Genomic DNA, 25,241 nt, shown 5'->3' with positions numbered 1-25,241 from the left:
CGGTCTCCTGATCTTAAAATTCCAACATCCTGAAGATTTTTGCTACAGAACAAAGCATATCTTATTTGTGGTAATTGATAACTTGATATGGTTCATTTACTTGGAAATGAGAATTTTAATTCCTGAAGCTGAAAAAAGTGTGGTTCATACTTCATAGTACATACATTTCCCATCCATTTGTTTCACTCACACTGAACTCAAAACCGAAAAAGGAAATAGAAAAAGAAAAAGAAAGATGTATTATGAAAGAAAGAACAGTAGTAGAAGATGTATCCAAAATTGCAAAAACTAAACTCTGATAATGTTGCAAGGCAACTCAGCAGCCTTAATACCAAGATCAATTGGACTCTATATATCAAAGGGTGATTCACAAGTGATTGGAATTGGAAGCAGTATGTATCATTAATGAAGGTGAGAGAGTACTAGCAAGTTACACTTTTAGAATATCAGAATACACTCTCAAAAGGGAGAAGTAAAAAAATGAAACAAATGCTGTACATGTTAACAGCTTCCCACAGATGAAAGAAACCATATAAACCAATTATAGAAACAAAATCAGAAAAAAGAGAAATAGTTGACCTTCAACTAGCAACTTCCACCTTCTCTCCAGAGTAAATGAGGAGAGAGTGGCAAATAAAAATCCCTACTTCCAGGTCAGAGTGAATGGTGTTATTGAACAAATGATTTTTGGTGTATAATGCCTGTCCTCTCATGGGACATCTAGGAATCAGCCTAAACCAATTGATCACATTGCCGAGATGACTTCCTGAAAATGAGAAAAAAGATGAAAATGGGAACTTAAAGACATAGTACAGAAGTAAGCATTGAAACAGAAAAGGTAATTAGAAAGCAAACAGGGAGTACTAAAATATATACACAAACCAAGATAGCAAACACATTTTCTCTTTGGTTCAAATCCGAAGGTAACCTCCTCTTCCTTGAACTCCTCCATTTCCTACTGTTCTCTTGAGGAATGACTTCCTGTTGAGAGACCAGCTTCTCCTCATGGCCCTCCTCCGCTGCCAAGCAGCTAAATGGGCATAAAGAACAGGGAAACAGAAGCACAGCAAAACCAGAAGTAGCATTGCCATGCAGAGTAACATTACATTACGGAAACCGTCTTTGGACTTTGGGTCCATTTGACCTGTCCATGGAACTCCTCCCACATTCATGCCAAAGACTGTTACAAGTGATTGGTGTCAATTGCAAATCACTTCAGCAAAATCAGTAAACAAAATCGCAGAGAAAAGTTCTAAGTGAAAAGGCTACAACAAAGGGAAACTTTTACCTCCAGTGATGATGGACAAAGGAAGAAATATTATTGAAAGGAACGAAAGGTAATAAAGTTTCCTGTTTATTTGCTCAGCCTGCCAGCTATCAAGGCCAGCTTGGATTGCTGTGACACGATTTGCAATAAACCCCACATTTTCTTTTAACCTCCTCAACTGTCCAATCAACTCTTCAAGGGAGTTAATGTCTTCGCTAGCAAACCAACCTTTTGAAGAACACTTCTCTTTCACTCGTGGAAATACTTGCTCCCCATGTGCTATCACCTGAGTTCAATGAAAATTCAAAACTGTGAAGGTCTCGGCGTCTCATCAACAGTTTCGAATATGATGCGTAATTAGATTTGAACTAAGGTTACAGGATTCAGAGTCCAATGCCCAGACCACTAGACCCTGCGACCTTTTTTTAACTTATATTCCATTAAACTGAAACTCAAAAAATATCCTACTGACTATTATAGCCAATGGAAGACCACAAAAATACTGTCCAAAATATTTATTGGTGATATTTTTACTTGGCCTCACAAACACTTATGGTCATAAACACAGCTGGTGTGTTCTAATTACGTGAACTTGGCTCCATGAGAAGGAGCCAAAGACCTCAGAGAGAATCAAACTCCACTGATATTTTAGTTTAAGGGCATGCTTCTCACCACAGACTTGAATTTGTTAACCGTGACTCAGATACAACTGAATGGGCTAACTAACACGTAACGAGGGATAAGGTTACTAATAACTCTAGTCCCTCTCCTTCTGTTTTCTGACATTAAAGAAACCAAATGAGTATGGTACCTGCAAAAGGCGCTGCAAGTTAAGATGCATTTTAGGGAATCTTCTATCATCTAGCATTTGCTTCTTCAAAGCAAAACCACCTGAATGAAACAGAAGAATCATGCCTTAATTTCAACCATATTTCAAACCATGCAACAGAACATGAAGTTGGAAAGAGATTGACCTCTGGGTTCTTTTTTAGCAAAGCATGAAATGGCATGTCTTTTCAGATTAAAACCCTGTAACTGGCCTTATCAAGCTTTCCCAATGACATAGACCACAGATTGATCAATTGGCACATGCAAGGTAACACTTGTGAACATGATAAACCATTTTGTGCATCATAGCATAATGGCTCAGAAAAAAAAAATAGTAATAAAAGAGTCAAGACTGTAAGAGTGATTCTTTATGATCTAAAGAAATCTGACAATTAAACATTTTCTTGAAGATACCAGTCCAAAAGTCATCAGTCATTTTTACACTGCCATTTTTCTTAAGAAATGCGATAGGAATTTGAGTGGAAACTTATCAAGTTTAGAGTTTTAAATCACATATTTAGGCTATTTCACACCAAAATAGACTCAGATGGTCATCTTATACAGTTTTCTTTTTATTCCAAAATTTTCAGATGCTATTGAAGACAGGAAAACCCATCCTTTTTCATGTCTTGTCAATGGATATGGGAAATTACACCTTCCAATGAAAATGCAGATCCTCCAACGTTTCCAATATCCTCATTTAGGTTGTAAACACTTTCAATGATGGGCCCAGAAAGAGAAAGTGAAATTTATTTCATAGACCTGCAAAGCTCCAAACGATTTTACCTACGAAGCTCCAAACCATTTCTTTCACCATTCAGTACCTGTATCCTTAGTTACGTCAAGTTTTCATGCCATTAGTCCCTTTTTTCCAATTACAAGAAGCCCAAAGAATCCAGATGCAGTTCTTTTTGTTTTCTAGAAGATTAAACGCAAAAGTGAACAACAAAAGCAAAGGCTCCATATTGCTCAAGGAGATGGGCTCGCTAGACATTTTAAATTAAGGTTCTCAAGTATAACTCATGCACATGCTGGTTCAGTTATTTCCAATGAATGATACACAATCCCCCAATGGAATGATACTTCATTAACATATTATATACTGGAGATCAATATTTTTTTTTCTAATCTACTGGAGATCAGTAATTTGATTCAGTACTATAGGTAACATTTTATTAAAAATTATTAAGTAATGTTTTAATCCACTTTCATTCTTTCATTTTCAAGCATGCAGCCTTTATTAATGATATCTCAAGGTCTATGAGTTTCCACATCTGTGGTGTGCATGTCCATTGGCACCTTTTTTTCACTATGTTCTGGCTTTGCTTATGAATAGAAGGAGGTAAAATGGTAGACGAGAGTAATACAGAGCAAACATCAGGATCATGAGAAGTAATGCATGAATCCTAAGAATTTGATGTATTAATATAATATCCAGCAAAGGAAGTAAAAGCCAAGAAGTTTCTTCCACAAGTTAATTGATGAATAAACTCATAGTTGGGAAACAATATATGAGGAATATTTAATTATCAACTTAAATTGGTATCATTTTGGATATTTTACCTTTATCCATTTGGAGCTCCACAGAATCCAGCTCCATCTCGAGTTTAGTGACAACATCTTGAAGGTGATCCACATGTGTGTCAAGAATGTGAACAACAAGATTAGAGACGGATTTCGGCACAGGATTATCAGCCTCCTCAGAGTGATTCATTGTCAACAAGAACTCGAGAACATGCTCCTTTATAACAATTCCACCTCCTTCCTTCTGTTCACCCCTAAGACAAGGATTCTCCACTCTAGGAATCTCTGAAAGAAGAGACTCACCAATCTCTGAGAAGCCCAATCTAGGAACACGGCCCAAAGATACCGTAATCACTGAATTCTCGGTAACTCTAGCAGCAATTCTAAATGTAAAGTCGCTGGAGGGAGGACCGGGTGAATTAACTCTGAAGACAAGAGCCCCATCCACATGCCCACAAAAGGGTCCATTGCTGACAAGCGAAAGAATGTCTTGGAGTTTCAAAGGAGGACAAAGAACCCCAATGAGGTATTGTGCAGATCGTGAAAGTTTTTCATTTACTTTTGGAAGTTCCACATGGTACCAACAAAACTCATTGTCTCTACCCTCTGCTAGATCCCATTCCTTATTATAGAAGTTCCCATAGCCATCAAAAATATAGGCTTTCTGCCTCACCATACCCTGAAAATGGGACGGGGGCTCCCTGAGATGAGTGTCTCCCAAGAGTTCCCTGTCCATTTCCTCTGCCTCTCCATCACCGGTTGGTTCTTCGTGAGCTAGGTCCATAATTTTATTCAGTTTATCTTCAAATAATCAATCCAATCACAAAAACGATATATATTAAACGTGATCCACAAAATCCTTAATCAACTTTGGAACATTTCAACCTCAAAGCATCGTATTATTTATCTCTTGAGACCCAAAGCAGTCACATACACGAAGATGATGACATCAAATCGACCTCACCGCCAGACACGATTGACCCGACGCTCGGATCCAGAACGAAACTCAATCAATATAATTAACCAAATTTGCTACAAGCCCACTATACCCAACTTTGAAACCACTCAGATTCTAAATTCAACATCCATCAGTCCCCGAGAAACCGACCGATCAAATCTTCACTCTTTTAAATCCCCCCCAACCTCCAGAAACCCCATTACAACACGTAATCCTCAAAGTATACGTTAACAACGAAAAAAGAATGAAAAGGCAACAGAGATAAACTACTCAGAAATAGATATTGTACCTCATTGAAAGGCCACAGATGAGCATGCGATGGCCTAAACAATTTAAATTATTCCTAATCAAGAAAAGCCACGTCGGAATCAATAAACCCAATCGCAAGGTACCAGGAACAAACATAAACAAAACTCCTAAAAATGCCTCTCCAGCCTTATTGAAGGTCGTTGGGCAACCACTGCGGTGGTTGAAAATTTCAAACAAATTTCATAAATGTCTTTCAGCTATACAATATTTATTTGCGACTAGCGGGATAGAGAAAAAATGGGATTTGTCGGGAGTAAAATTTTGAAACAAAGACGAATAATACGTGTTGCATGAGTTTCCTACGAAGGAAAAAGATAGGGATCCCGCTCCCTTTTTTTTTTTTTTTTTTTAGTTTTTTTTTTTTTTTAGAATTTAGTGATTAAGAAAATATTATTTAATAATATTATAAATTATTTTTTTTTAAATATTTAAAAGCATTAAAAAAATGATGGGACAAAAAATAAAAATAAAAAATAAAAAACCCTTTGAATTGGCCTAGCGCGCCGGAAGCATATTTCCCATTCTGATAATACCAAAAAAATAAAAATAAAAATAAAAAACATGTCTGAACCAATTAAGTAATTTTTTTAAAGAGAAGATATTGCAATCCGTGGTGCTTGTCAGCTTGAGATCTGAAACGAAAAAAGAAAGTGAAAAAAAAAATTGAATTTTTATCTCTATTTGAGAAAACGTATTAAGGTCGGATAATGAGATGAGATGAGTTGAAATTATATAAGATAAAATGAGGTAAATAATTCATCTCACCTCTATATCCAAACAATCCTTAAAATACATGATGTCAGTTAATAAAACATTTTGGATACATAGAGAATGTACAAAAATATAATTTTAATAAGTTTTGTGTGATTTGAATATCAATTACCAATTGTCGACTAAAAAATATTTTAGTTATAAAGAGAATTACATAAAGGTAAATATACAAAATAATGTGACTTAACAAGGTATGTCAGATTATAAATTTATTTTTATCATAAAATAAATCATATAAAATCACAGCAATTTGTGAATTTAATTTTATAAAATCTATTTATATACATAGAATTTCTCAAAAAAACAAAAATGAAATAAATAATTCGAAAGAGGTTTATCATGCCTTCGCCCTTATATTTCAACAAAAATTGGCTCAAACCAAATATTTTTTTCCTTCCCAATGAAACTTTCTATTAAAAAAATCATGAAACAAAAAACATGGGCATAGAGGTTACTTTAAATGGTTGGACAAATCCTTGAAAAAAGAAGGCTCCATGAGGCCCATCAAGCTCGCCCACTGCTAATGGGCTAAAAGACACATTAGCCAGTTAGTAGCGAACAATTTGTGATAGCATTTCAAGGTTCGGTTCGTTTCCCTGCGATTGGACGGCCTAAGATGATAATGGATCGACCAAAATTGGCCACTAATATCAACCTAAATATTTATTCTTTAATCTAAAAAATTACCACCAATAAGCTGTTGACAAGTTAAAGTTTTGGCAGTCTTCCAATTTTACTGATTATTGAATATTTCAGAGGTAGATATGGTCCTTTTGCTTTTCCTTTGACAAACTTCCTTCGATTACAAGTTGAATAGTTGACACTTGACGAGAATATTCATCGTCTTTTACCTCATTTTTTAATCTCTTGCGACATGTTTCGATAATGAAACGGATTTTTAGAATTTGATAGAGAAATAATAATAACAAAAATAAAAAGAATGCAATAAGATTAATAAAAATCAATAATTTATAAGAATGTTAGGCCTGTTCATCCGGGCCGGATTTTTTTCCGATACAAATCCGGACCAATACCTGTATAGAAAAATTCGGGTACACCCAATACTTTTTTTTTTTTTTTTGGGTTTGAATTTTTTAATGATATTTTTCTTTGTTTCTTTCAGGGACAGAAACTCAAGAAAAATGCACTTTATGTCTAATAAATCGTCTATTTATGTTTTTTTTTTTCACTCTCTTCTTCACTTGACTTTTTATTGGTGGTCAAGAAATATGTAGGCTTTGATTTAAAAAAAAAAAAAAAACAACGAGTGCAACCCTTAACCCGGGTTCCGAATTTTTAAAAACTGGTTTTAATCTAGATTCCAACCAAGGTTTGACCTGAGTTAATCCGGTCTAAGTTTCGGTCTGATTTTGAAACTTGAATTTTTGTCTGGGTATATCCGGAATCCGAATGAATAGTCCTAAGAATTTAGGCATCAAGATAACGTTTAGCACCTAAAACAACAATAATCATGAGTTTCAACCGACGTAATTTTTCTTCAAAATCATGTAGACATCGAGATGACGTACGTTTTGATTCATTTTATTCTGATGGAGACTATTAATTTATGTGTTAATTTGTTTGAGCATATTTAGAATTGTTGTATAATTAGTACTAAAAGTTGAAGCCTTTTATAATGAATCTTTCTCCTAAAGATACTATGTTTAAAATATAATCGTAGATTATGTAAGTATCGCGTAATTTTTTTTAAAAAAATAAGATTTATTTTTAAAAAATTTGTTTTTTTATGTGGATCTCATATTTACTTACCTTTTTTTAAAGAAATTATACGACATTTACACACTCTATAATTTTAAATATCATTTCTCTTTTCTTATATCATTAAAAAAAAAAAAAAAAAAAAAAAACACTACCTCTAGTCAAGCAATACGACAATAAAATCCACACCTAAGGTCCTAAATGTCTCATGGAACATTGATAATATTCTATCTATCCATTATTCATTGTTCTGTAATTAGTCGTTTGATCTATATAATCAAGACTTTTCTTCTGCACCTCCTGATCTCTGCTCTCCCTCTCCCATGGCCACCCTAGAAATTCAAGCTCCGGATCCCACCACCAAACTCTCGAACCGGCCTGAAACCATTGCAGATAATTCCGTAGATGAAGATCATGAGCTGATCTCTCCGGTGGAAGAAGTCCAGCTAACCGTGACGAACACCGACGACCCGACCCTGCCCGTGTGGACGTTTCGGATGTGGAGCTTGGGCCTCATCTCATGCGGTCTCCTCTCCTTCCTTAACCAGTTCTTCGCCTACCGGAAAGAGCCACTCGTCATAACCCAAATCACTGTCTTGGTGTCCACCCTACCAATAGGCCGTTTCATGGCAGCCACACTCCCAACAACCCAGTTTAGAATACCGGGGTTTGGCTCTAAGTTGTTCTCTCTCAACCCTGGTCCGTTTAACATGAAAGAGCACGTACTCATTTCCATCTTCGCGAATGCCGGCACAGCATTCGGAAATGGCCCGGCTTATTCTGTTTACATCGTTGATATCATCATAGCCTTCTATCGCCGGAAAATATCGTTTTTGGCTGGTTGGCTTCTTATTATCACTACTCAGGTAACATGATATACTGGCCGTTGGTTAATTAGTTGGATCATTGTCATCTTTACCAGCCCACCACCATGTTAAAATTTAAAAGCTTCGAGATATATATATATATATATATATATATATATATATATATATATTTATATAATACTAGTTGTGGAGTGACGTGCAATGCACATTTTCCTAATGTCTAATATTCACAAAATGTAAAAATAATATATTTTTTTAAATAAAATTAATTAGTCAATAATTTAATACACATGAGCAGAAAAATAAATTTTAACAAGCATCATAATGATAACAAAATGTTACAGTAATACGAGTAATATAAAAATTAAAAGATTTTAGATATTTTAGTAATAGTTTTCTTAGCAAAATATATGAATTGTAGAATTCAACCATACTACTCAATGACCCAAGGAGCACTAAAAAAATACAGAGTCTTTTATTTCTATATTGTTCTCACATTTTTTATCATTAAAGTAAGTTTCTTCTATTTTGGAAACTCCAAAAATATTATAATGGTAGAAAATCATTTTATTTAAATGATTTTAGTTAATTAAAAATATTATGAGATTTAAATTATATTAAAAATTCTAATTATTTATATGATTTTCTTGTTGTTTGACACTTTCTGAGCCGCTTATGCCCCTGTGTGACCTGTTATAATTACGGTTGTGACCTCTTGTGTTTTGCTTTCCAATTTCTTTCACAGCATTTCTCCGCACTTTACCAAACTCAAATCTTCCTGTGTGTTAATAATAAGGTCGATGGTGACCTTATTATTAGTTTAAATAATATTCTACTTTAATTTATTTTAATATTTTTAATTAAGTTAATGTTTATGCATTTTTAAATCAATATTTTATTCTTTCACCGTTAGATCGTTTTGAAGACCCAAGACAAATGGACTGGGTTAAATACCTCTCTTTCGGCTCTTCCTTCTTCCTCACTTTTCCCTCCCCTCTCTCTCTCCTCCCTTAGCTCACGCGTACACGGTACGCTGCCCCTTTCCAAGCCGATTCTTCCTCTGCCCAGCTCGGCGTCGCCGTGCACCGGTGAGCCTCACCGCCCCTTCCACCAGCACCACCTCACTCCGGTGAGTCCCCCCACACCAGTCTCCCTCTCTCACGCTCTCTCTTCCTCTATCTCGACTGTGCATAGTCCGAATGGGCTTGATGTTGCTGCGCCACCCTCCTGCGCCACCACCTCCACGATAGCCTCTCTTCCCACCGGCCATCCCCCTCCAGCAAGCTCGGCCTCCATCTCCCTGCTGTTGGCCCCCACAAAGTCCACCTCCCTCACGCACGAGTTCTCCCACTTCCACCGCTGTGCGCCACCACCCACGGTATCCAGCCACCATCATGAGCCTCCTCTGGCCACCATCGACCTACCCCAACCACCCATGGTCCCGATCTACCCCTCATGCATGCCCACTCTCTCTCACTCTCTCACAGACTCTCCCTCATTCCTAAGCTCCAGCCGACGACCCTGATTTGTGATTTGTGTGGAAACTTGTGTGTTGATTTGGTGATTTGTGTAGTGATTTTTTTATTTTGTGGTATTTTTGTGGTGATTTTACTGTGAGGATGTAGAGAGGGACGCGGATTGTGGTATTTTGCTGTGATTTTGTGGAGATTTTGCCGTGATTTTGCTTTGAGAACGTAGAGAGGGATGCGGATGCAAAGAGGGACGTAAGGTGGAAGAAGAAAAGCGTAAAACACGTATTTTATTGATCATTACTGTTCATGTCACTGTTTATTACTGTTCACGTTTATAGCAGCTTTTAAGTATAAGAAGATATATATACACTATATCTTATAAAAAGAAACTCATAAGTTAACATAATTTTATATAATATGTTTGATTTATTTATAATAAAAGTAATTAATTTACAATCTAATGCACTACATCAAACCATATTATTATATAAGTTTATAACTTGTATGAGATCTGTGACTAAAATATTTATCCTTTCAATTATATATCACATTCACATTTTAATAGTTTTTATTTAAATAATTGATATAAGAGATACTTAAAAGATACACCGATTAGTATCATTAAAAACCGACAAATCTCAACTAAAAAAAAAGGGGACAAATTTCAGAATAGCATTTTTATTTTATTTTATTTTATTTTAATGCGAGCAATTTATGATAATAATAAGGGAAGTCTACATTTAATATAGCAGCAAGTAAGAATGTAATATCCAACGGGAAGATACCTTGGGATAGGTACTACCAAAAAGAAGAGTATTAGCAACTAAGGTTAGGTTTTGATAGTGAGGTGATCTCAGATGATTGTAAATAGTAATAAAAAAGTGATAAAAAAATAGAAATAAAATATTAAATAATAGTAACTAATAGAGAAAAATAGATAAAAATAATGATAAAATATTAAATAGTAATGAAACTCTTTCCACTACTCAAACACGACTTAAATGTGTGTTCCGGTGGGCCATTTCATTTGCCGGCCTTCTTACATGTTAATGGTAGTGCAGGTACTAGGATATGGTTGGGCTGGGCTATTGAGGAAGTACGTGGTGGAGCCGGCCCAAATGTGGTGGCCTTCTACTCTGGTCCAAGTCTCAATTTTCCGGTGCGTAACTTTTGCATTCTTAGGTTCGGGAAAATGAAGTGGTTTGATGTATAAAATATATTTTATGATAGTAATAATAAAGATTTTACAATCTAACGGAATATATCAAATTAAGTTAATTTATAAGTTAAATTGTATAAAATCTCTTGATCAAGTGCTCTTTTAGGTATAATATTCATTATCTTTTTAACCATAACATTTCACTATCTCAACAAATAATTGATAGATTAAGTAAAATAAGATAAATCCTTCTTCAATCATTAAAATTTACATATTGTAAAGAGAATTGCTACAGACACAAAAAGATTATATAAAGTAAATCCACAAACTGATGTGACTTCATAGAATCTGTTAGATCCACTTTATAATAAAAATAACTTTATAATCTAATGTACCATATCAAGTCACATCAATTTATAAGTTTATTTTTGTGTAATCACTTTGTAGTAAAGTAATTTCCATTTTTCTATAATAACATGACAAAAGACCAACACTAGTAGTCCTAAACAAACCAATTCAATCGCAAGCCTAATTTACATGTCTAGCTAATACTCGATCGATACTGAAATTGTCAGGGCTCTGCATGAGAAAGAAGAGAAGCGCACAATCACGCGGGGGAAGTTCTTCCTAATTGCATTAATATGCAGTTTTTCATGGGCAACAGTGCCGGGCTACCTCTTCTCAACAATCACAAACATCTCATGGGTGTGTTGGGCATTCTCAAACTCAGTTACTGCCCAGCAGATTGGCTCAGGCATGCAAGGCCTTGGACTAGGAGCATTTACACTCGACTGGGCTGCCGTGGCCTCCTTTTTGTTTAGCCCCCTCATCAGCCCCTTCTTCTCCATTATGAACATCTTTGCAGGCTATGTTTTGATTGTCTACATTGCAATCCCCATAGCATACTGGGGGTTTAACTTGTACGGTGCTAATAAATTTCCCATTTTCTCTTCTGATTTGTTTACATCCCAAGGACAAGCATACAACACCACAATCATTGTCAATGACAAGTTTCAATTAGATCTAACAAACTACGAGGAGCAAGGGCCAGTTCACATGAGCATGTTTTTTGCTCTCACTTATGGCTTTGGCTTTGCCACTGTTGCTGCCACCCTTACGCATGTGGCCTTTTTCAATGGAAGGTAACCATAGAATATTCCTACATGAATATTATAAGAATTGGATAATGAATTTTATGATTTATTTAGAGTATAATCTTTCAATGCTTTGAGTTCTTTTTATGTGCTTAAAATAAGGGAGAAAATGCAAACTACTGGTTATGTTTTCTATATGTTTTGCTTTGATTATAACAGAGTACTACTACTTTAGTTTGAATTTTATGATTAAAATGTTGTCATTTTGATAAGACAATCTAATTGACAGAGAAATTTATGAGCGATTCCGAGCTTCGTACATAGGCAAGGATGATATTCATACAAGGTTGATGAGAAGATACAAGGACATACCTTCCTGGTGGTTTTACTTGTTGCTTGCTGTGACACTTGCAGTTTCCCTTGTAATTTGCATCGTTTTGAATGATCAGGTCCAAATGCCATGGTGGGCACTCTTCTTTGCCAGTGCCATTGCCTTTACTTTCACCCTTCCAATTAGTGTCATAACCGCCACAACAAACCAGGTGATTGTGAAAATTTTTGCTAACTTCCCATTCTTTATCAGTTTAGAGAGTAAACATTTGCACGTCCCAATATTCTATGTCAAAATTCTTTCAATTACTTTTTCACTGATTTTGTGATGCTTTATATACACAGACACCAGGGTTAAACATAATAACGGAGTACATAATGGGTCTGATATATCCAGAAAGACCAATTGCTAATGTATGCTTCAAAGTCTATGGCTATATGAGCATGGCTCAAGCAGTGTCCTTCCTCAGTGATTTCAAGCTAGGACATTACATGAAGATTCCACCCAGATCAATGTTCTTAGTTCAGGTATAGATACTTCATACTTCATACTTCATACTTCCTTACTTCTTACATCATCATATGTAATAAGTACTGGTGAAATGAATCTATGCCAAAGACATTGATCGGTTTTTTATGTATACCTAGTTTGTAGGAACAATTGTTGCCGGAACAATCAACATGGGAGTGGCATGGTGGCTGCTAAACTCCATTCATCATATATGTCAACCACAATTCCTTCCTGCCAATAGTCCCTGGACATGCCCTAATGACCGAGTTTTCTTTGATGCATCTGTGATATGGGGCTTGGTGGGGCCGAGACGAATCTTTGGAGCTTTAGGAAGCTACGAGGCCATGAACTGGTTCTTCCTTGGAGGTTTGATTGGGCCAGTTATCATTTGGCTATTGCACAAGGCATTCCCCAAGCAATCTTGGATCCCATTGATTAACCTTCCAGTCCTCCTGGGGGCAACTGGAAATATGCCACCGGCAACACCCTTGAACTACAATTCTTGGGTTTTGGTTGGAACAATTTTCAATTATTTTGTGTTCAAGTATCGAAAACAGTGGTGGCAGAGGTACAATTATGTTCTTTCAGGAGCATTGGATGCTGGGGTTGCTTTCATGGGAGTGCTGCTATACTTTTCATTGGGCATGAAGGGAAAAGGTGTGACTTGGTGGGGTACAGGTGGTGAACACTGTGATTTGGCATATTGTCCAACAGCAAAGGGCGTAACGGTTGATAATTGTCCAGTACTTCAGTAATGCTTTGTATTTAACTTTTAGAGTAACAACTCATGTAATTTAACTCTAAAATGCATTCCAACCAACGTTACTCTCAACTTAAATTTGCAGTAACTTACTGGAGAAAACTTCTGTTATTCATCATGTCGTCAGTATTTTTCGTTTGTGGAAAGCATGAGAGGAAAGCCTATTGGGAGAACATAGCAGACTTCTTACAATGTCAATTGCCCCTGTGAGATTTTTTTCCCTTTGAGTGTTCATGAGAGTTGTGCTTAGATATATTCAATGTGAACATATAAAAGTCATTTATTTGCTGATTGGCATAACCTCCAGTAGTCTCTAAAATGGAGACTGGAGTTCGAATCCCTCTGGCCCCAATAAAAAAAAAAAAATCATTTATTTAAGCCATATCTCAACTGCAACTACTGGGAGCAATTCACTGAAAGATGACAAAGATGTCTCATGGGCAAAATGTATGACATTCAATGCCATCTCCATCTGTGAATTTTAATTGCTAGATGTTTTTTCATATTACCAAGGTGTATATATACACACACACACATGCAGGATTGTCTAGGATTCCTAAATATAACTAGCCCATAGACATCAAGTCAAATTATTCGATAGGTTTAATTTAATTAGCTTGATTGGACTTGATCATGCATTGCAATGATTGAACAATGTGGTCATCGATGTTTTTTAGTTGTTAAAGCAAACGACAAATAGAAAGAACAAAAGAAGCACACGAATCAAACATAGGAGAAGAGAGGGAGAGAAAGCGAGCCTATAGACATTACTCATTTGAGACAGAAACCCACTTGGCAACTTTGAGGTCATCGATCGCTTGTATGTTTGCTTTTTTCAATACTTCGGCACACTTGACAAAATCTGGATATGTGTATTTTTAAACTACACAACTTTCCAAAAAATTTTTTTGGGAAATCCTCAAAGCAAACCAACTTGCCAGGATCGTACCTTGTTATATGTTAATAAGTCAAATCTAATTGAACTCTCATCTTTTAAGTTCACCAACACCCACCTTTCACCTCTGCTTTACTTTTGTATCACTCAATGGGTACACTGGATATACAAACACTAACCCCAAATACAATAGCGACCACTACCGCAAAATTCAAAGACCCAGAAAAGAACCACCTCTTTGATGTCGCTGTTGGCAATGTGGACAAGGATTAGCTGCCTCCCATCGAAGAAGTTCGGCGAACCGTGGCCAACACCGACGATCATACCCTTCCCGTATGGACTTTCCGAATGTGGTTCTTGGGCTTACTTTCATGTGCCCTCCTCTCCTTCCTCAACCAGTTCTTCGCCTACCGTATCGAGCCCCTCATCATAAATAACTGTCCAAGTGGCCACCCTCTCCATCGATTGCTTCATGGCTACTGTCCTCCTGAAGACCAAGTTCCGAATTCCTGAGCTTGAATCCCAAACATTCTCAGTCAACCCAAGTCCATTCAATATGAAGGAGCACGTCCTCATTTCCATCTTTGCTAATGCTGGGATTGCATACGCCGTTGGTATTGTCACCATAATCAAAGCATTTTATGGTTGCAATATCTTGTTTGTTGCAAGTTGGCTTCTTATTACCACAACGAAGTTGAGAGTTATACTATGAGTTTCCTATAATTTGTTTTAAGAGAGATGCAAATGTTACGAATGCTATCAAAAAATAAAATAAACAAAAGAAATACCCAATTTATAAAAACTTCTCTTAAATTAAAAAACATCCACGTATCATTTCCCATAAAATTTCCTATAATTTAGTTAAAGTACATTCCTTAAAATTTTTTCTTATATATTACTTATATTTCAAAGACCTTCTACATCACATTCCCTATCATTTCTCTATTTTATTAAAATAATATTTCTCTATTACTTCTTTATTATTTTTTTCTCTCACTTCCATTTACAAACTTAACTACTCAATATTTTTTCTTATATTTTGAACTATTACTCTAGTGAATATTTTAAACAAAAATTTAAATTATTATTTTGTGGATATGATAATATTTTTAAAATTAATTTGTTATATTTTCATAATTAATTAAATTATTTTTAAAATCATTATTTAAAACTATAACAAATATGTGTATGAGAAAAAGTGTAGATGATTAGAAGAAGAATTTATTTTATTTATTAGAATAAAACATTGATAAAAAATAGTTTAGGAGATGAATAGTGATTCCTTATATTTAGAGAACCACTTTCATCCCCTAAACATTTTCTCTAAAATAGGAATTTGGATTTATGAATTATTTTGATCAAAACCGTAAAATAAATCTCAAATTATAGGAAATCCAGTGCTTTGGGGCACCGGATGTGAATGCTTTAACATCTCTTTTAAAACAAAATAGTTCTTTAACTTTACGCTCAAATTTTTATGTTATACATAATGTTTCTGTGTATCATGCTTTGAATTATTTATAATTGTCGTTAAATAATAAAGAAGAAGAAGAAGGAGGAGGAGGAGAAGGTCACCAAGATTATTTATTTTCTTCCTTACTTTATTTACTTGATAGCATTCCAAGATTTTTGAAACTCAGCAATAAGCTGGCAGTGTCATGAAAAGCTCAAGATGCATCCGAAGTGCAAATTAAGGACTCATAAAACTGACATCATAAACTTTCGCATATGTATATAATTTTCAATACTTACTCATTTGCAGGACTTTGCATGAACACGACAACAACGAAATTCACGGGGAAAGTTCTTTATGATTGCATTGATTTGCAGTTTCATCTGGTACCTGGTCCCAGGGAACCTTTTCTCAACACTCACAAGCATATCATGGGTGTGCTGGGTATTCCCCAACTCTGTCACAGCCCAACAGCTAGGTTCAGGCATAAGAGACCTCGGACTTGGAGCCTTCACACTTTTTTTTTTTTTTTGATAGTAAAACACCCTTTCATTAGTTACTGCCAAGGTAGCATTACACATGAAAATCAGTCCAAAGGACTGGTTGAACACAGTTGGGAACAGACTCCCACCATACAGTAGTGTTATAGACATTTCTAGAATATCTAGCTAGCTTGTGAGCTGCTTGATTTGATTCTCTATTGATATGAACAATGGAACAGCTTAGAAAACTGCACTTGAGCTCTTGGATATCTGTTATGACATTACCATAGCTGGCATTTGAAAGTAAAGGTCTGGATATTTCTTTGACCAGCAGCAACGAGTCAGATTCTATGCACAAGGACTGGATGCCAAGGGGAATGCTGAATTGCAAACCTCTCAGTAAAGCTAAAAGTTCAATCTCTAGAGGCTCCATGACAGCCTCTTCTTTTTGACTAACTGGCATTAGCACTTTACCTTCCCAATCTCAAGCAATGAGTCCAACTCTAGCTTTATTTTCAGCATGAAAAACAGCCCCATCAACATTGAGTTTGATTGAACCTTGTGGAGGGGGTTGCCATTGGGAGATTCTCCTTGCTCTATTGATATCCAGGTCTTTAGTAGCTTTATAAGTCCAGAGTAAAGAAAGAGCTGAGTTGATTGCTTCCTCGGGGCTGAGATGTTTCTCTTCAAAAATCCACTGGTTCCTTCTATACCAGCATGCCCAAGCTATCATGAACAACCTTTGCAGTGCCTCATTGCTGCAGGAATCCTGAAAACTGCAGATCCATTCCTTTAAGTCTCCTTGAGGGTCACCTATATTAATCTGAGGGAATTGTTTACACCACATAGTAGGGAGCACTTGGCATTGAAAAAGAGCATGAGTTGTAGTTTCTGCTGCTGTAGAGCACAGTTGACATGTTTCATCATCGACTACCTTCCTTTGTTTCAGGTTACATCTCGTGGGCAGGGCCTTCATGCAAGTCCTCCAAGCAAAGACTTTTACCTTGGGGGGAACCTTCATTCTCCAGATTTGTTTCTATAGTATCCTGGTGGTTCTACTTATCGAGCTTTCACCCTCCATTGTTGCTGTGGACAGATTTCTGAAGCATTTGTATGCACTTCTCACACTAAAACAACCACTTCTTTCCTTATCCCATATTAGCTTGTTCTCATGATTAGCTGCACTTAGGATTATTTTTAGAACTGCGTCAGTAGGGTCAGGAGGCAGTATACTTCTTACTTGTTGCACATCCCACCAGCCAGTAGAAGAGTCAATAAGCTCTTCAACTTTCTGGTCATTAGCTCCATTAGTATCTCCCATATGTTGCAAATTCTTGAAACCAGGAATCCAATAATCTTCCCATATTCTTACTGTCCTTCCATTCCCAATTCTCCATCTACAGGCCTGAAGAAGCTTGTCTTTGACAGCCCATATGCCCCTCCACACAAAGGACGGGTTATGACCTAGACTAGAATTTTGGAAACTAGAATTTGGGAAGCACCTAGCCTTAAAGATTTTATGAATTAGGCTGTCCTCTTGCTGCATGATTCTCCAACCTTATTTAGTAAGTAATGCCTCATTAAAGAATCTCAGACTTTTGAAGCCCATGCCCCCATCACCCTTGGTTTCACACATCCTCTTCCAACTGACCTAATGAATTTTCCTTTCTTTCTTCTTTTGCCCCCACTAGAATTTGGCCATCATTTGTTCTAGTTTATTGCACAGGGAAAGGGGTAGCTTGAAACAGGACATGGCTTAAGTGGGAATAGCTAGAGCAACTGCCTTAATTAGAGTTTCTTTTCCCCCTTGGGATAGAAGCTTGCCCTTCCATTGCTGAAGTTTTGACCAAATTTTGTGTTTTATATCTGGAAAGGCCCTCTTTTTATTTCTCCCAATCATAGGTGGGAGGCCTAGGTATTTGTCATAGTTCTGGTGTTCTTGAATGCCCCAAGAATCAAGTAGTTGTTGTTGTGCTGCTTGAGATACATTCCTGCTAAAGACCATGGATGTCTTGTCCCTATTGATTTTTTGTCCTGAGGCCCTCTCATAAATTTCCAGGATTCTTTGCACTTTACTACTTTCCTGACTTGAAGCCTTGCAAAACAATGTGCTGTCGTCTGCAAACAGTAGATGGTTCACCACAAGAGCTTCTCGGCAGACTTGTATTCCCCTTAGCAAATTCCTTGGGTTAGCTTGGGTCAGTAGGGAGATAAGACCTTCGGTGCCCAACAAGAAAAGGTATGGAGACAAGGGGTCTCCTTGTCTTATCCCTCTGGTGGGGTGAATTGGTCCTACAGGTTCACCATTTATGAGAATTGAGAAAGACACAGAATTTACGCATCTCATAACTAAACCCATCCATTTGTTAGCAAATCTCATATGTTGCATAACCTTCTCCAAGTAGTGCCACTCAAGTCTGTCATAGGCTTTGCTCATGTCTAGTTTGAGAGACATGAAACCTGTTTTGCCTTTTCTTTTTCTTCTAAGTCTCATAAGCTACCAAGATATTATCAGTTATGGCTTTACCAGGTATAAAGGCATTTTGGGATATAGAGATAATCTCGGGGAGGAGCAACCTTAGCCTATTGGATAAGACCTTGGAGATCAATTTGTATATTACATTACAAAGGCTAATGGGCCTGTATTCAGACACTCTAAGAGGATTTTTGATTTTAGGAATGAGAACTATAAAAGTGTGATTAATAGCACTAGGGAATTGGCCATTGTTTAGAGCATTAAGAACAGCCTTAGTCACTGATTTACCTACTATATTCCAATACTTTTGATAGAAAATGCGGGCCATACGGTTGGGACCAGGGGCTGTGTAAGGGTTCATTTGATGAAGAGCAACCTCCACTTCGACATCAGTAAAGACTTTGTTAAGCTCCTCATTCATCGATACTGTAACTCTTCCTCTCAAAGATGCTAAGAAGTCCAAATTGCATGGTTGAGCATCAGATTTAAACATTTTTTCATAGTAGCTCATGATTAGTCCATCCCTTCTTTCTGCTTCTTGCCACTCACCAGACTCATTAAGCAGACCTGTAATGGTGTTCTTTTTTCTCCTTTGATTAGCTTGGCTATGGAAGAACTTTGTGTTTTGATCTCCTGCCTTGAGCCAAATGGCTTTTGATCTTTGTCTCCATTGTACCTCTTCCCTTTCCATCCATACTTGATACTTCTCTCGAGCTTGTTGTAGAGCTATTGGATTGGCATTAGTCTCATTTGCAGCTTGGATCTTAACCAGGTTGATTCTAGCTTATTGTAGCCCCTTGTGCACCTCACCAAAGCTTTGTTTGCTCCATTTTGAGAGGCTTTCACTACAGCTGATAGCTTCCTCATGATGTCATCAGAAGATTCATACCAATCAGGAGCCTGTTAGACCTTTTCTATTACCTTGCCACAATCTTCACTCTCTGTCCACATAACTTCAAACCTGAAGGGTTTAGGGCCTTTGTGTCTTACGGGAATGCCTTGTGTGTTGAGGACGATTGGAGCATGGTCCGAATGGGCTGCTATGGTGTGGATCACCTTAGCAAAAGGGAAAGCTCGAGACCATGCATGGTTATCTAGGACTCTGTCAAGCCTTTCCAAAATTGCATAGGCCCCTTCCCTGTTGTTCCACCATGTGAATTGGGCACCTTCAAATCCCAGGTCTTTCAGAGCACAATCATCTATCACATTTCGGAACTTTTCCATTTGAGATTCTGACCTGTCATTACCTCCCTTCTTTTCAATTCTACTAGTAATCTCATTGAAATCTCCAATTACCAACCATTTTTCACAAGCACCCAGGTTCAAAAATCGTAGAAGGTCCCAAGGTTCACCCCTTCTACTAACTTCAGGCAATCCATAAAAACCAGTTAGTTGCCAGCTGTCCTGTCCTCTGGTCTCCTTGACTTCAGCATCAATATGGTTCTTTGAGAAACTTCGGATGGTTAGATCGACCTCATGATCCCCCATTAGGCAAAGACCACCACTTCTCCCCTCACAATCCACTGTTAAACAGTTAGGAAAACCAGTTTTATACTTAATCTTTTCCATCCCCCTACTAGTTAATTTAGTTTCTTGTAAAAACAAAATGTTGGGAGCTTCCTTCTTGATCAAGTCACGAAGGGCACGAATTCCACGTAGGTTCCCAAGCCCACGTGAATTCCAGCTTAGTAGTTTCATGTCTCTCGGCATGGCTGATCAACAGCCTCCACCGATCCTGTGTCTGTGTTGTTGGTCAAGTCCATAACCTTTCACAGCTTGGCATTAGGTAAAGACCCTGACTCAGTTTCCTTCCTCCTTCCTGCTTTTCTTTTCAGGGAGCAGTTGGGAGTCCTAGGGCTATTATCCCTTCCCACCCTTTTGTTTAATCTTTGCCACCTTCCCCTCGTTGATAGCTCCTTGTTATAACCATGCAATGGTAGGGTTCCTCATTCTTTGTTAAAACTGCTTTCAGAAGGGCCAGATCTTCCAAAATCCTGTTAGAGTCTACTTCTGTTAGAAAAGTGTTTGGTGTACCTGTGAAGGCCTCTTCTACTTTTGACTTCTCCTTCTGCAGTTTGCGCATACCCTCTTCGAGTGTAGCTATGGTATGATTTACAGCTCTTTCCCCTCTCATTAAACCAGCATGTAGGTCTGTACCTGTAGCCTTATTTGGGTTGACTTCCTGATCCATACTGCCTTGAAACGTGCTTTCACCTGCACTGTTCTGGTTTGTAGCCTTACCTTTTGAAACTGAACAAGGTGGCGGAGCAGGGTACTCTTTGCCTTGCTTGGCCTGGAGGTTGCAGTGGTTGGCAGAATAGACCCCGGCTCGCAGCCATGGACCAAATGGATAATCCTCATCTTTCTAAGTTGCACAAGTTTCCTTCCTCTTTTCACAATCTGTATAGTTGTGTCCCAATATACCATATATATAGCAGAAAGTAGGTAGTCTTTCATACGTAAAACGAACCCAACAGACTCCATGGGATGGGATATTAATGCATTTGCCTCGTAGCAAAGGTTTTGTGACATTCAAATTGACCTTGAGTCTGATGAATTCACCCCAAGCAACCTCATCTTTTCCTATGTTAATCTCCTCTACTGAACCAATATTGTTGCCAATTTTCCTTACCACCTTTTCATTCATAGCACCAAGGGGAAGGTCATAGAGTCTTACCCAAAAGGAAGCTGAATCAATCTTTACTTTGTTTGCCTGGATGCCTCCAACAAAATGTTTCATCAAAACCAGATGTCTATCAAAGGACCAAGGCCCTTCTCGTTGCACCCGAGCCTGCTCTCTTTGGTCTTCGAACTCTACCAAAAGCAAATTGGAACCCAGTTGCTTAAACCAGATTCTTTTGACTGGTCTCCATAGTTTCCTTAAGGTTTGTTAAAAGCCTCCCGATTAAAATGTTTCCTCAGGAGTAGAGACACCAGTAGACAGTGCTCTCCCCGTTGGTTCGTTTCCTCAAGTAGTTCCTCTTCCACAATAATCTCCTCATTTTCTTCTTCCGTCAAGGACATCCGTTTGCATAGGTCTTCTAGGGAAGCTTCCATTATGGAACGTTTGAGACCTGCACTAAGACAGGGGAGAACCTCCACGATCGCTGAGCTCTCGGGAGGAGAAAATCGATCTCGAAGCCTTCACACTTGACTGCATGGTCTGTGGTGGCATCTTACTTACCTAGCCCCCTTGTCAGCCCTTTCTTTTCCATCGCCAACGTTTTTGCAGGCTATGTATTGGTCATCTACATTGCCATCCAGGGGCGAAACTAGGATTTGATGCGTGGGAGGGCGATTAGCAAAGTGTGTTGTATGTAGGGGTGAACAGTAACCGACATTTAAGGTAGCAAAGTGTGTCACCGACATTTAACATTAACTATATAAGGTTGTTATCTAGAGACAAACTAAATTATTAAAGCCACCTATCTAAACCTCTCACTTGAGCTCCATCGGACTCAAGTGAAAGATAAAAATTAAGATAGAAATAGCCATGTAAGATTTTTTGAAGCAAATGATAAAAATTAAGTAAACAAAGATAAATTTTTTTTTTGAATCTAAGATTGAATATTGTAAAGTTTCTATAATATAAATAGAAATAGTTATGCGAGATTTGTTGCATTCACTCCTAATTGTTAACTTGATGGTAGTATATATGTATTTACTAACAAAACTAATCCAAATAAGCTAGCTAGTAGAAGACTTAAAAAGGAAAAGTGTAAATAAATAGGAAAAATGAGGTTGTAAATTTACCAAATAGCTTATAAAAAAAGACCAAGATATTTTATTACCTCTTATGAGATGTAAAAAAAAAAAAAAAATGAGAAGGTGAGATTTTATTAATGACAAAAAATAGGGGTAATTATGAAAAAATTATTAAAAAGCTAAAGTAAACCTAGACAACTAAACACTAAATGAGATTTTTGAAAATGTTTTGAGGGACAAATAATCTTTATATCAGGATATCTTTGATAAAACCATGTACTAAAAGCATATTTTTGAAAACTTTTGGGGGGCGGTAGCCCCCAACTACCAACGTAGGTCCGCCCCTGTTGCCATCCCTATACTATACTGGGTATTTGACATGTACAATGCAAGTAGATTTCCTATTTTCTTGTCACATTTGTTCACAGCCCAAGGCCAAATATACAATATATCAGATATTGTCAATAACAAGTTTGAGCTAGATTTAGGTAAGTATGAGGAGCAAGGGCGGATTCATTTGAGCATGTTTTTTGCTCTCACTTATGGCTTTGGATTTTCTGCAGTCGCATCCACCCTCACACATGTGGCTTTTTTCAATGGCAGGTGTGTGTGTGTGTATTCCTAGTTGATTCTACAGCTTGTAAAAGAGTTCATGTTTTATGTTTCCTTGGTGTCCTTCGTGTATTATATTTGTGAAGTCATGATTTTTTTTAGTTATGTTAGAAAGGTCTCATTTCATGCACAACCATGTACGTGGACAGGAAAATTTATGAGCAGTAGTATAACGGTTCTTCTAAGGCAAGGAGGATATCCATACCAAATTGATGAGGAGATATGAGGCCATACCTTCCAAGTGGTTCTACATATTGCTTGGTGCGACACTCGCAGTTTCCTTAGCACTCTGCATATTTTTAAATGATCAGGTTCAAATGCCATGGTGGGGACTTCTCTTTGCCGCAGCAATTGCCTTTATTTTCACTCTTCCAATCAGCATCATAACTGCCACAACAAACCAGGTTATTGAGATAATACTTCTTTTATCTTGCATCAAGATGGCCTAACTAGTTGGCCGGGGTCATGCAAGCCGTATATATATAATACCAGGCTATATATATAATTTACTTTTTCATGTTACATAAAACTCAAAGAAAACCACTCTTTTTTAATGATCATCATATTTCTACAATTCTGAATAAGGCCAAACAACTAGATATTAATTATATATTAATGTTAGGACAAATACTCGATCCACTTAGATGAATGAGTATCACATGATTACCAGAGTCTATTATTTAAGCTTGTTTTAACATAATCTTCTCTAGCTAATTCAAGCATTAATATAAGCACATGTTTCAATCCCTCGTATTTACATAAAACCTTTAATTTTACCGTCCGCGTCAATTTGATGCTCTATATACAGACACCAGGGCTAAACATTATCACAGAGTATGCAATGGGTCTAATATACACAGGAAGACCAATAGCCAATGTTTGCTTTAAAACCTATGGATATATGAGCATGGCTCAGGCTGTCTCCTTTCTCAGTGACTTCAAGCTAGGACACTACATGAAGATTCCTCCAAGATCAATGTTCTTGGTTCAGGTATAATATTTCTCCTTCCTACTATCGACAAGTCAAAAGAAATAACCATTCACCGGACATTGACTTTCATTGTTAAGAGAGTAGACCTTGCTAGTGTTTGTTAATTTGGAAAGATCTTACTAATTTGACTTTAATGGGCAATAACATATAGTAGCATACAGAGTTGAAATATATAGAAGTTGAGAATGTCGAGTCTTTAATGTCAATATCCTTCTTTCAACCTCCAAGTCGTCCCATTCAACTACTAAGCAAGGTGTACTAGATGAGTACGGGATGGGATTTCATCTAACTTCACTGTATTAGAATGACAATTCAGATAATTTTTTAACTCTCCATGAGTATCTGTATGCTATTTCTGCTCATATTCAAAAAATCATTTTTGAGAAATTTGGTTCCATTGTCGTCCGTTGGGGTGCATGTACCTTTCTAGTTCATTGGAACAATCTGGGCTGGAACCATCAACCTTGCAGTGGCATGGTGGTTGCTGTACTCAGTTGAGAACATATGCCGGGATGATCTCCTTCCCTCTGACAGCCCCTGGACATGCCCTTCGGATCGAGTCTTCTCTGACGCATCCGTTATATGGGGTCTGGTTGGACCAAAACGGATCTTTGGGACTCTTGGAAATTATGGGATGATGAATTGGTTCTTCCTCGGAGGTGCAATAGGACCATTTATTGTTTGGATATTACATAAGGCATTTCCTGAGCAAAAGTGGATTCCCCTTATTAATCTTCCAGTCCTTCTGGGAGCAACTGGTATGATGCCACCAGCAACTCCAGTGAAATACAATGCATGGATTATTGCAGGAACAATTTTCATCTTCCGTTACAGAAAGGAATGGTGGGATAGGTACAATTACATTCTTTCAGCAGCTTTGGATGCTGGGGTGGCTTTCATGGGAGTGCTAGCTACTCTACTTGGGTGGCTTTCATGGGAGTGCTAGCTACTCTACTTTACAGTGGGCATGCAGGAGGGGAAAGGTTTGGTCTGGTGGGGTACTACCGATGGCGAACATTGTCCATTAGCAACATGTCCAACAGCCAAGGGCATAGTGGTCGATGGTTGTCCACTAAACTAACTTTTTGTGTGTGTGTG

At 37.4% G+C, this 25,241-nt stretch overlaps 3 protein-coding genes across 3 annotated transcripts; 2 read left to right on the top strand and 1 right to left on the bottom strand.

The window, feature by feature from the left end:
* Positions 1–374: 374 nt before the first annotated feature.
* LOC121257918 lies at positions 375–20,647 on the bottom strand. Its single transcript, XM_041159190.1, has 6 exons — positions 20,636–20,647; positions 3,659–5,185; positions 2,079–2,158; positions 1,289–1,553; positions 882–1,180; positions 375–767 (listed from the first exon to the last, which is right to left on the bottom strand). The coding sequence occupies exons 2-5, from the start codon at positions 4,401–4,403 to the stop codon at positions 912–914; spliced, it is 1,359 nt and encodes a 452-aa protein (XP_041015124.1). The 5' UTR covers positions 4,404–5,185; positions 20,636–20,647; the 3' UTR covers positions 375–767; positions 882–911.
* LOC121257919 (oligopeptide transporter 4-like) lies at positions 7,682–13,585 on the top strand. The gene is made up of 6 exons (XM_041159191.1): positions 7,682–8,242; positions 10,737–10,834; positions 11,410–11,976; positions 12,218–12,470; positions 12,604–12,786; positions 12,907–13,585. The coding sequence occupies exons 1-6, from the start codon at positions 7,700–7,702 to the stop codon at positions 13,522–13,524; spliced, it is 2,262 nt and encodes a 753-aa protein (XP_041015125.1). The 5' UTR covers positions 7,682–7,699; the 3' UTR covers positions 13,525–13,585.
* LOC121258841 (oligopeptide transporter 4-like) lies at positions 16,223–25,224 on the top strand (the record flags this gene model as incomplete). Its single annotated transcript, XM_041160371.1, has 8 exons — positions 16,223–16,397; positions 21,993–22,088; positions 22,888–23,151; positions 23,255–23,289; positions 23,344–23,556; positions 23,961–24,143; positions 24,574–25,047; positions 25,090–25,224. Coding segments are annotated over 8 exons (1,575 nt in total), but the record flags the coding sequence as incomplete, so codon positions are not given.
* Between the last annotated feature and the right edge of the window lie 17 nt (positions 25,225–25,241).

The sequence above is a fragment of the Juglans microcarpa x Juglans regia genome, chromosome 3S (genome assembly GCF_004785595.1).
Source record: "Juglans microcarpa x Juglans regia isolate MS1-56 chromosome 3S, Jm3101_v1.0, whole genome shotgun sequence".
Classification (NCBI taxonomy): Eukaryota; Viridiplantae; Streptophyta; class Magnoliopsida; order Fagales; family Juglandaceae; genus Juglans; species Juglans microcarpa x Juglans regia.
The sequence above is the reverse complement of the archived record's forward strand: the minus strand, read 5'-3'. Positions and strand labels throughout refer to the sequence as shown.

What these genes read in the sequence shown, in the direction of transcription:
- LOC121257918 (XM_041159190.1), bottom strand. Translation starts at nt 4,403, where the DNA reads ATGGACCTAGCTCACGAAGAACCAACCGGTGATGGAGAGGCAGAGGAA. An exon ending in GGAGCTCCAAATGGATAAAG is followed by an intron (nt 2,159 to 3,658) that starts GTAAAATATCCA and finishes TGTTTCATTCAG; the next exon opens with GTGGTTTTGCTTTGAAGAAG. An exon ending in TTTGTCCATCATCACTGGAG is followed by an intron (nt 1,181 to 1,288) that starts GTAAAAGTTTCC and finishes CACTTGTAACAG; the next exon opens with TCTTTGGCATGAATGTGGGA.
- LOC121257919 (XM_041159191.1), top strand. Translation starts at nt 7,700, where the DNA reads ATGGCCACCCTAGAAATTCAAGCTCCGGATCCCACCACCAAACTCTCG. An exon ending in TTCTTATTATCACTACTCAG is followed by an intron (nt 8,243 to 10,736) that starts GTAACATGATAT and finishes ATGGTAGTGCAG; the next exon opens with GTACTAGGATATGGTTGGGC. An exon ending in GATCAATGTTCTTAGTTCAG is followed by an intron (nt 12,787 to 12,906) that starts GTATAGATACTT and finishes ATGTATACCTAG; the next exon opens with TTTGTAGGAACAATTGTTGC.